The sequence below is a fragment of the Gobius niger genome (assembly GCF_951799975.1).
Source record: "Gobius niger genome assembly, chromosome: 1".
NCBI lineage: Eukaryota > Metazoa > Chordata > Actinopteri > Gobiiformes > Gobiidae > Gobius > Gobius niger.
Window position 1 is genome coordinate 44,468,604 of NC_136852.1, and position 12,242 is coordinate 44,480,845.

A 12,242-nucleotide genomic window follows, 5' to 3' on the forward strand; every position below is an offset into this window, starting at 1 on the left:
CTGGTTCGGCGGTGGTTCTGGTCCATGGAGAGAGTCTCCCCGAAAACGCCTCTTTAATGATCTCACATTATGTCGAACATTACTGCCTCTCTGCTGGATTCCCATTAATAAATACCAACATCATTAAGAGACTGAATACAATTGGGGGGTGTTCCTATTTTAGCAACGCTCTGGCTAAAAGGTGCCGCCAACGCAGTCAATGTTCTTTTCTTTTTTTCTTCTCTTTATTTGACTGTTTTAACATTATAAATGCAGTCGATGTTAAAGTGTCAGAAGACAAACCGAGTGTGTTTCCCCCGGACTTTTCCACTGCGTTTCAAACATTAACATAACACATTACAATGCTTTTTTTGGCAGCGATGTTGGGTCCCTGGGCAAAGCATTGCACCTGCACTGCAAGGAAGCTAATTTATTTCTCAAGAATTTTAACAAGACGCATATAAGATAAAAGCACGGTAAGAACCCGATACAGAGTAACTAGAAGGAACCCATAACGTAATAAATTGGGCCAGTTTCAAAATGTAATAATAATAACAACGTAATAACACTGTTTATAATTTACTGGCAGATAATATAATAATGTTATGTTTTTGGCTGGTGACACTAATTGGCATAAATTCAGCCAATAAAAACAGTAAACAACAAAACTTGAGGAAAAACCTACAAAACAACATGTTTAAGATTGATGTATTATTATTAAGGGTAAGGTGCTTTATTTGTCATTATACTGCACAATGAAATGTGTCCTCTGTATTTGACCCATCCTTTGGACAGCCTGTAGGGAGCAGTGGATGGCAGGAGTACTGCTCACGGGGACCCATCTCCAGATGTGGAGCCAGGCTGGTTGTCAGAAACGCCTGTCTGGAGGGCTCACCTGTTGTACATGTTTTTAGTGGTATGGGAAACCGGAGTACCCGGAGGAAACCTACGCAAATAATAATAAAAATGCATCGGTTTTATATAGCGCTTTTTGGACAATCAAAGACGCTTTACATTGCATTATTCATTCACTCCATACCCGGTGGTGGAAAGCTACTATTGTAGCCACAGCTGCCCTGGGGTAGACTGACGGAAGCGAGGCAACCAGTCTGCGCCATCGGCCCCTCCGACCACCACCAACCACTCACTCAGTCACTCCATTCACTTCCTGGTGTTCCCAAACGGGATCCAAATACCAACCAGGCCCTTCCCTGCTTAGCTTCCAAGGTCTGACGGGATCGGGCATAGCAAAGGTGGTGTGGCCACATACACGGGAAGAACATGTAAATGCCACACAAAAGGGCCCCATCCAGGTGGGAATCGAACCCATGACCTTCTAGCTGTGAAGCATTAGTGCTAACCGCTGCACTACCGTGCCGCCCATAATAGCATTATTGGTTGAATTTATTACATTTGTGAACGATTTTTCATCTTGACAGGCCGATAATGTAATATCGCCTTCAGCTCATAAGCTAGATGTTTGTTTACTTTTAAAAAATCAGGGCCCTCATAGCAAGTACGGATGCTCTGCAGTAAAAAAAACAAAAAACATTGAACCTCACAAAGACACAGCCAAGATGTACAAAAGTATCCAGTAAAACAATATTGGCACAGAAAGAACAAATGCTGCTGTACCAAGACCACACTGACTTCAGGGTTGTAACGTAATAAATAACCAGTCAATAACGTAATCATTATGACATTATCTGCCAGTAAATCATTATTACATTATTGGCACAGCAGAGACATAACGTTTTGGGCCATTATTATGCATCAGTTCCACCTCTAACAGTGATTTGAAAATGGCAGTGAAAACAACATTGAAAGCCGCTGTTATCAATATATTTTCTTATAGTAAATTTATTTTTGCCACACTATACCTGCGTTGTAAACACAGCATTTAAAGGAGAAAAACAAAGGCAGTGTGCAACGTTTTGAGCTCAAAGGAACAGGCCACCGTTTTTCTTTACTGAGATGCTCTTACCTGAGCTTAGACGAGTTGATACGTACCTGTCTGTCTCCAAAGATGTTTTTAGCATTTGGCCTCTCCCAATGTATTCCTATAGCGCCAAACAGGAGTGAAGTTAGAAGCAACCACGCTCTTTCATGGGCACACACAAAGACCATCCATCCATCCATGCATCCATCCACTTCCACTTTTCCATTTCCAGGTCACATTGCACCAGCCCCTATGGCCATGGGAGACCCTACCAGGGGCATGAAGCCTCCGACAACAGAGCTCCGGGATCATTCAGGTGCTCAAACCCCTCCACCATCTTAAGGTGGCGGTTCAAGGATGTGCCCTCAGTCACGCAAAAAGACCAACGATGTCGTTAGCATTTGGCCTCTCCCAGTATATTCTTATAGCTCAAAATGTGGTGAAGTTAGAAGCGACCAAGCTCTTCCACGGGCACGCACAAAGACCAGACAGGTGCGCACCAACTCGTCTAAGCCCAGGTAAGAACATATCTCAGTATGTAAAAACAGTGGCCTGTTCCTTTAAACATAGCACATTTTAACTGAAATCTAAAACTCTAAATTAGCACAGTCTTTTCTTTCGCTGTCCGCCTAATTCGTTTCTCAAAAAGGCCTAACATAATTTAGGTAGTGCAGCATTAAGTGAATTGTTCCCATAGAAAAATGCATCGACTGCATTTGACCCACCCTACAATGCCACTGGGGCAACACAACCAAGTGTGTGTGTTTTGCATTGGTTGGGGGAAAAAGAGGACTCCGAGAAATCCCACCGAGACACAGAAGAGAATATGACAGTGTAGTTGTGAAATGCTAAATAATAACATTACTTTGGTAGAACGTTTTTCGAGCCAATTTGTTTTGAAAAGCCAGACAGCAACACGAGAGTCTTTAACACTCGCTCTAGACAGCAAAACCACGAGAAAAGCGGGGAAGAAAGATCCCTCGGTGATGAGGAAATAGTCACTGTCTCGCTTCCCATTCTTGACATCTTTTTGAAGTCGTCGTTTTGTGTCTATATATTTTCGGTTTATTTTGAGTAAGAAAAACAGCCAGATCCACCGTGTGTCCCTGAGCCCCGCGCAGTCTTGACGGACGCGCCGCTCGAACCGTTTGACGAGTTAATTGAAATCCCGGCCTCTCCCCGGCCAGATTAACTTCGGCGAATGACAAGTTACCAGGCGCTCAGTTGACTGGAAAATCGGGCCCCACAGTAACAGGCGGGGAAACTGCAGCGCTGGCCACATCCGCTTTGTGCCATGTGCTCCATTGGCTTAATTTGATTCACAAGTAAGTAATTCATTATAATGCAGCGCCGCCCGGAGATATCAGAGCTCTGAGTCAGTGAACATTCAGCATAAAATTAAAGCCGCAGTGGCCCACAACTGATTCCGTTAAATCCTCAGTACTATAAGGTTGCCCCGTGTTTGTGGTAGTTATGGGGGAAACAAAAACAAGTTCACAGTCAAATACAAGCTACATGGCAGCCATTTGCAATGTGTTTACGAGTTCCTAGTGCCACTGTGCTTTTTGAGGATCTTTGTGGTACTGGTACAATGGCACACTTTTTTTTTTTTTGATAAGAAGAAATGCTCCAAAAGCTGTCCAATTCCCTAAGAAAACCTTGGATCCTTGGCGATAGCAGCCACTTTTGGGTAAGCAAACAAGAAAGCAATCAACTCATCAATTTTTGCACTCCAGATAAAAGAACGGACTACAAACAGCGCACATTTTCTCCTAAAAGATTTCATGACAAAATGAATTCACTTACCGCAGCAGGCTATATAGTCTCATATATGGGCTTTTTTCATTAGAATGATTCACTAAACATTAGAGTTCTTCTAGGCGAAGAAGTGCCATCGACAAAATGAACCCAGTCTTGTACTGCAATATCTATGAATGGCCATGTACCTGAGGTTTTCTTTCTGTTTTCTTGAGTAATCCTTTGTTGTTCCATGAAGCATAATGTAAAAGCAGTGAGGGAGAAAAAGAGATAGACCGCAGTCAGTTTTGATTATGAACAAAGTCCGCAAGATTTGTTGGTGTCGTCTACACCAACAAATTGTTTGTGTTTTTTAGGATTTTCGGGCTGGATAATAAAAGCAGAGCTGTCTTTCCTCTCCCCTGTCTTTTAAATTCACGATTAGCAGGTCCCACACAAATCAAAAGACAAAGGACAGTGAGTTACTGATGGACAGTCACTGCAATGTGTTAAAGGAACAGGCCACCGTTTTTCCATACTGAGATTATGTTCTGACCTGAGCTTAGACGAGTTGATACGTACCTGTCTTGTCTTTGTGCGTGCCCTCAGTCACGCAAAAAGACCAAAGATGTTGCTAGCATTTGGCCTCTCACAATGTATTCCTACAGCTCTAAACGGGGTGAAGTTGGAAGCTACCATGACAGCAGACAGGTACGTATCAACTCGTCTAAGCTCAGGTAAGAACATATCTCAGTATGGAAACACGGTGGCCTGTTCCTTTAAAGAGAATGAAGTTTTGTATTTTTATTTTTCATTAAACAACTTTTTGGCACTACAATAGTCCACATTTTACATACATATATTTCACTGCAATGTGTTTTGAACATCATGTTTGCTGTGAAACGCCAGTGGTTCGGTAAGGTGGGAGCTTTTATCTTGTGCGCTGTAAACATGTAAACAACTCAATCAAATTGAAACAACTAACTGGCCGAGGCTTGTTCAAAACTTTGCACTAGTTTTCATTTTCATTTTGTGTTAGCCGTTAGCCTTTAGACAAAAACACTGACCGTTATGAACATGGAAGTTTCCTCCAGTGAAGTCGTTACATCTCATGTAATGTTTTTAACCTGCTCTAGTCACATTCTAACTTTTATTTGCTGTCCTTTACAAAATCCTAGGCTGTCTCTTTATTTGTGTGGGACCCTGATAATCGTGAATGTAAACGATACGGGAAAGGAAGGGCAGCGCCAATGTGACGGTCCAGCTGGAACTCACAGGGAGGCACTGTATAGCCCATTAGAAGTCTGTAACCCCCTCCAAAAATAGGTAATTGGGTGTAAGGTCTTCAATCTACAAATCTTCTTGATCAAATATCAAATCACTCTAGCTTTAATTTTAAATAAACTCTAATATAAATACTACTTCATGGGATTTCCCAATTTTGCTTTTGACTGGTGTGGGCCCCCCTGAGGATTTAATTTATACTTTGAGCTTTCACAACACCTTCAGGATGCTGCCAACTATTTAGAAACTCCCCTTAAAAAATTAAATATGATGCTTTGAGTTCACGTAAAAGCAATATGATCTCAAATTTGTAGATTTTCATTCGATGGCCTTTCCTTTGGAAATAAATCTTGAGATACTGTTCAGATTAACCTTCTGTTTTTGTTATAGAATGAAAAAAGATCCAAGTAGCCCTGGGGCTGGTTGGGAAACACTGAATTAGGCTGTTGATAAATGACAATATACTCAGCTCTTTGGAAATAAATGAACACTGAATGACCAAACTGCCATCAGATTATTAAATTGGACAATGTACACTTCACCGCTCTGTTAATCAATATGGTTATGGTCACTTGAGACTCCCTTTACCCGGCCCGAGCTGAAAATCCATACGTCTGTCCCTTTTGAAAGTCAACATCAATTATAAAGAAATATGTCCAATCCCTGTCCTGTCCTGTCTGCCTGCAGGAGATGCTCATTCTCTTGTTTTGTTGTGCGCTTCAGAAGTCAATTTAGCTCGAGGTCCCCCGAGGCCAGATATAAGCGGCCCCCGGGCGAGTTCACGGGGCCCCAATGTGGAGGAAGAGAGAGCAAACCCCATTCCACACGTCACTCCCGCGCCGCTCAAATCCATTACGGCATCACAGCGATCAAATCCGTACGGTAGCTTTCCTGATGTGTGCATTCGAAACAGCCCTGGGTGATGGATGATTGTTGCCTTCCAGGAACCTGTTTGAAACATGTTTTTTTTTTTCCCCCTCCCTGACTATTTTATATCGGCTGGGTCAATAGCATGCTTTTAGATGCTGCTGTTACGCGCTGGTTGGTCCGGGTTAAAGGTGTAGAGGGAAAACATGGGAGACGCCTCCAGAGAGGGTTTTGAAAATGTGGTGCAGCTATTGTCGGTGTTGCTAGCCTTCGTTCCACCCAAAAGTCAATGGTTTGAATCTATTTCATGCTTCTCACAATGACTAAATACGGAAAGCAAAGATCTACTGTAGCAGTTTATCATGATCAGATTACATACAGTCATGTAACAAGAATATTAACAATAACCCGGTTGCGCACGGCCATGTAAACACCGGCAAAAAAACTTTTTTTTTTAAAAACCCGACATATAAGATATAAAACCTCGTCATAAATTATATACGCATATCAGAATATCCCCATCGAAAGGAACATTTATTTGTCTTCTGCGCATATTCTATCCGCAAGGAATCCTGGTCTCCTGAGAACAGGAAGTACTTGTTTGCCTGGTGCAGAAACCGGAATATTAAACACAATCTGAATACTGACAGCATGTAAACAGTTACACGTTGCCATTTCGACGACCCACCACTCCGACATTGAGGTCTAATTGTCGGATAAAAATGTGTGGGCATATTAGAACTAACCCTACCCTTACCTTAGCCCTAACCTTAAGGATAGTGGAGTTTACAAACTAACCCTACCCCTACCTTAGCCCTAACCTTAAGGATAGTGGAGTTACAAACTAACCCTACCCCTACCTTAGCCCTAACCTTAAGGATAGTGGAGTTGCAAACTAACCCTACCCCTACCTTAGCCCTAGCCTTAAGGATAGTGGAGTTACAAACTAACCCTACCCCTACCTTAGCCCTAGCCTTAAGGATAGTGGAGTTACAAACTAACCCTACCCCTACCTTAGCCCTAGCCTTAAGGATAGTGGAGTTGCAAATCAACCCTAACCTTACCTTAGCCCTAGCCTTAAGGATAGTGGAGTTGCAAACTAACCCTACCCCCACCTTAGCCCTAGCCTTAAGGATAGTGGAGTTGCAAATGAACCCTAACCTTACCTTAGCCCTAGCCTTAAGGATAGTGGAGTTGCAAACTAACCCTACCCTTACCGTAGCCCTAGCCTTAAGGATAGTGGAGTTGCAAACTAACCCTACCCTTACCTTAGCCCTAACCTTAAGGATAGTGGAGTTGCAAACTAACCCTACCCTTACCTTAGCCCTAGCCTTAAGGATAGTGGAGTTGCAAACTAACCCTAACCTTACCTTAGCCCTAGCCTTAAGGATAGTGGAGTTGCAAACTAACCCTACCCTTACCGTAGCCCTAGCCTTAAGGATAGTGGAGTTGCAAACTAACCCTACCCTTACCTTAGCCCTAACCTTAAAGGGGACATATCATGCTAAATCCACTTTTTTAGCCCTTAAATGCATTTTGTTGTGTGTTTGGAGTGTTTAGAAGTACAGAAAATATGAAATTAGTCTCTTCAGATACTCCATTGATATCTTTATATTCTGTTTTGGTCATATTTTGCAATCTGTTCCGATTTTTCTATTCTCTATTACGTTTTTTGAACAATTACGTCACAGTATTTGCAGCGGAACTGCCAAATTAGGAAATCGACTCCCGGCCCAACACTTCGAGCAATCCGCCATTTTTTCTCCTCGCTTCGATTTTGTAGTCCAAGCTCAAGGATGCCGAAGTTACGAGACGATAAGTCAAAATGTTCGGTTGTTGGATGTAGTGACCCACATGCTTCATTACACCGTCTCCCAGCACCAGAACCTCTTCGAAGTGCCTGGTTGAGTTTTATTTTTCGCGGAAATGTACCCACATCTGTGGGTAAAGTCATTTTTGTGTGCGCGAAGCACTTCAAGGATGACTGCTTCACCAACCTCCGCCAGTATAAAGAAGGATTTGCCGAAAGACTTCGTCTGACTGAGGGCTCAATTCCTTCCATCTATGGAGACGACGAACAGAGCACTTCGGTAAGCTGTAAATAACGCTAAAAAGTATGATGATCAGACGTCTCTGTCATTGTTTTGTTAGCATTAGCAGTTGCACCGTCGTCATATGTTAGCGCTGTGTGCTCGTTTTAGCTCCTTGATGATGTGGCCTACGTGATTTAATGGAAGTGTGTACTAAAGTTTTCATTAGTCACTTCATTTAGCCGTTTTTGTCTCCTAAAAGACTGGATTAAAATGCATTTCGTGACGTTAGTTTGGCGCTAGCGTTAGCTCGGTGCTGGTGTTTGCTCGCTTGTTAACGAGGTCGAAAGACTTGCTTACAATTATTAGTCATTATCATTATTGTAGTATGTATGGTATTTGACATGCAGATTGTGTGTAAGTATTGTCAGTAATGTTAACAAAAGGATTAACCACAGCATTTGTTGTCATTGTAATCTAAAAGATTCGGTACTGTTATGAATTCTATTTTGCATTTACTTTACTTTCTTAAAACACACGGTGGTCATGGTTTAGCTGTAACTTTACCTTTGCCGTCTGTACTATTACTGTTGTTGAGTGTCATGACAATGGTCATTTAGCTGCTGTGGTTTCAGATGCTTTTCTTAGCGTAGCATATTGTCAATTCCAATTTTAGTGGTAAGATTAGATACTCGTATGTGTTGTTGGTGTGCTTGTTTTAACTAGAGAAATAATCAACGTTCACTTTATTTAGATGGCTAAACCAACAAGGCACAAACCAACATTTGCTGACAAAGGCTGTCAAACAAAACCCCAGATGTGCTCAGCTGGGACACAGCTTTCTATGAAAACTCTCCTACCCCATGTCAAAAGTACAGGTGAGCAAAAACGGTGTAAATGCCATTGTTTTAAATATGCTAATATTAAAGTGTTGCTAATACTACTCTTTTATTTTTTACTCAAAGGCACACAGGTAACCCCAAAGTGCTCAGATGTTGGAGTCTGCACTTCAACTACCACCTTTGTGCGAACACATGCTTTCCTGTCCTCCACACCAGTTAAGAGACGCCCGTTGTTTGATATTGAGGAAGAAATCACACCAATAAAGAGACCCTGTCTGGAGCAGACCGAAGTGGGTGTCGATTCTTTAGAAGGCAGCTCTACAATGATACAGAGCCCTCATGATCCAACCTACAACCCTGAAGACTCCATAAGTGCTTTGACAGAGGATACTCAACACATGTAAGCATAACAATACCAGTAAATATTTTTCAGGAACTTGTTGTTTGTTTATGTTTGCATGTTGTTTTTTTCTATAGCATGGACCCTTCTACACCGACCTACAAAATGCTTACTTATATTGTATATGAAAAATGCCTCTTAGAACTTTTTGAGGTGTGCCCAGTGTGTCAACGCGGGACAAGGGTGCGGACCAGAACAGTTGGGACTTTTCTGTGTGTAGAGCAGCGATGTCCACACTGTGATTTTGTAAGAAATTGGAATAGTCAACCACTCCATGGGGGCACTCCAGCAGGGAATCTACAGCTTTCAGTTGCTGTGTATTCTAATGGCGGCTCATTTTTCAAAATGGAAAAGGTATTAACTTTACACTCAATGCTTCAAAGTTGTAATTTGTATTTGTGAATATTTCCATATTAGAAAATGTTTGTTTGCTTAGATATTCCGAGCAATGAGGCTGCAAATGTTCCAGTACAACACCTATAGACGGCATGCCAGACTTTACGTAGAGCCAGCTATTATACACAAGTGGAAGTCAACACAGGCTGGTACAATGGAGAAGCTTAAAGCGCAAGATGCCATACTTGGTGGTGACATGAGGGCTGACACTCCAGGTATGTACTGATCTTTCATTATTGTGCTTACATTTTTGTATAAACTTCGGAGAACAGGATTGATGCAATTACTAATATTCATACTGTGTACCTCAAAGGACACAGTGCAAAGTTTGGAAGTTATACAATGATGGATCTGAGGAGCAAGAAAGTCATTGACTTACAACTAGTTCAAGTAATTATAAATAACAGTGCATTTTCTCTGACATTAAACCACATTGAATCATGCTTTTATTGCTATTGCAGAGCAATGAAGTGGGTGGAAGTTATCATATGGAGCTTGAGGGACTGAAACGCAGTCTTGATGTTTTGAATGCACACAATTTACCTTTGGACTGCATTGTCACAGACCGTCATCCTCAGGTCCAAAAATACTTGAGAGAAGAAGCCAAGATCACCCACTACTACGATGTGTGGCACATAGAAAAAGGTATTTAATCAATGTTGATAAAATTATAGCTGTATATTGACTCTTTTTTTTAAACATGTATAGCTCTACTCTTAGTAATAACTTGGTTTCTTGTCTGTTTTACATGTATTTGTTCTTTAGGGCTGTCCAAAAAGATGGCAAAGGTAGCTAAAAACAAAGATTGCACAGAATTGAGCAAATGGCTTTGCAGTATAAAGAATCATATCTACTGGACAGCTGCTTCCTCAACGACCCCCCAGGAAAGAGTAGCAAAGTGGACCTCCATTCTGAACCATGTGACAGACATTCACACACATGATGATCCTGCATTCCCTCAGTGTTTACATCCACTGCAAACTACACGGGATAAAAAGAAATGGTTAAAACCAGGTAATGAATTTATTACCTTCTACTATTTAATTGATGTAGGCAATCAGTTTAATCTATATTTGTTATAGCTACACCTGCATTCTGCCGGCTGGAGAACCTGCTTACATCCAAGAGGATTCTCAAGGATGTTGAAAAACTCAGTCCCCACTTGCAGACTTCAGTCGTTGAAGCTTTCCACAGCATCATCTTGCTCTTTGCCCCAAAAATCAATCACTATCCTTTCCTGGGAATGTTGTGCAGGTAAAAAGTATTGCCAATGTGTTAATAATCGGTCAATTGACTTTTTTCTCACTCTAAAACACAAAAATTAGGCAAGCAGAATGACCTTAAAACCTTAGAACCCCCTCAGTAAACCATCACTTATCACTGAGGATGCCACCCACCCCTTACATTTCACCTTATTAGTTTCAAATACAAGGAAAAACGTCTTCTAAGATATAATTCATCCTACATGCCCTAACTGTCCTAAACAACACCCACACGAGAGGGCCACTGTATTTGTGTTTTTAGTTTGTTCAGTGTTTGTATTCTGAGTGTTTTCATATAACTTTTAAGTGTATTATGTTGAAAGATGAATTTCTTTTTAACTATATATATATTCTGTTCTTTTCTACTAGGCTTTACCTGGCAGCAATGCATTTCAATGAAAATTCTCACCGTCTGCAAGCTACCACTTCATCTGGAGAGCCCATGTACAGAATGTCTTGCCCCAAGTACAAGAAGGGAGAAAGAACTTCTAAGCCCATCAAAACACCAGCAACCTTGAGTAAGTCCTTTAGGGACTTTTAATGTGTCTGTGTGTTAATTTGGTAAGCTGATTTCAATAAATCTAAATCATTATTGTAGCAGCATTTTAATAACATAAAATAAGTTGAAATTACAACATAATGATGTTCTCATGCAGAGGACAACTGAACCAAAGCCACACAACAACAATAAATACCTTTTATGCCACTGTAAATGGCAGTGCAATAGAACACACTTAAGCAAAAGTCATTTTCTGTCATTACAGATTATGTTGACGACATCATGGAGCTGGTCTTTGAACAAGTTTTCCCTGACCCTACTCCGTATATGGACGAGGTAGAAAAGATCCACATCCCACCAACCCTCTCATCGCAGTATCCACAACCAGACAAGGCAACAGTGGTCTCCGCTTACGTCTCCCGCTTCAATCCAGGACCGGTCTGAAGCCCACATACTGTCCCTCATTGTCTGGAAACTCCTGCCGTATCCTCAAGACAACACAAGACGGCAGGACAACACGCACTTTCCGACCCAGATATCCCCAGCACCAGGAAACAAAGCACCTGTATGCACAATATCTGTAACGACTAAAATACAAAGAGGAGAAATTACTGCGTTTGCAATGAAAAAAATATTTTGTTTCTTTGTATTTAGAAAATTGTGTGTGTGTTTGCAGTGAGTATGTAACTTTGTAAATTTGTATTTCAATAAATGGAAAAAAACAAAAATTCACTTACTGTACCATTCCTCTTAGATGTAATGGCCCATACTGTGCTTTGTAAACATTTATTGCATTTTGCAGAGAATACTCATTGAGACACACAGGCTCAAATCCAGGGTGATCCACCATGCATTTCAGCTGACGGGACACTTCCTCCATTCGAGCAGTAACCTGTAACAAATGTTTAATATATTATGGAGGATTGTGTATAGGCTACTCAATATGTACTAATATATAATATGTACTAACAAAGCACACTGACCTTAAGAGTTTCTCGACAGCATCG

At 41.3% G+C, this 12,242-nt stretch overlaps 2 protein-coding genes across 3 annotated transcripts in view; one reads left to right on the forward strand and one right to left on the reverse strand.

The window, feature by feature from the left end:
- The window catches only part of unc5db (unc-5 netrin receptor Db), a 591,396-nt gene that overhangs the window by 463,378 nt on the left and 115,776 nt on the right, over positions 1–12,242 (reverse strand). The window lies entirely within an intron of this gene.
- On the forward strand, positions 7,693–11,817 carry LOC306972305 (uncharacterized protein). Its single transcript, XM_079568879.1, has 5 exons — positions 7,693–7,896; positions 8,591–8,714; positions 8,802–9,078; positions 11,106–11,254; positions 11,501–11,817. The coding sequence occupies exons 2-5, from the start codon at positions 8,591–8,593 to the stop codon at positions 11,677–11,679; spliced, it is 729 nt and encodes a 242-aa protein (XP_079425005.1). The 5' UTR covers positions 7,693–7,896; the 3' UTR covers positions 11,680–11,817.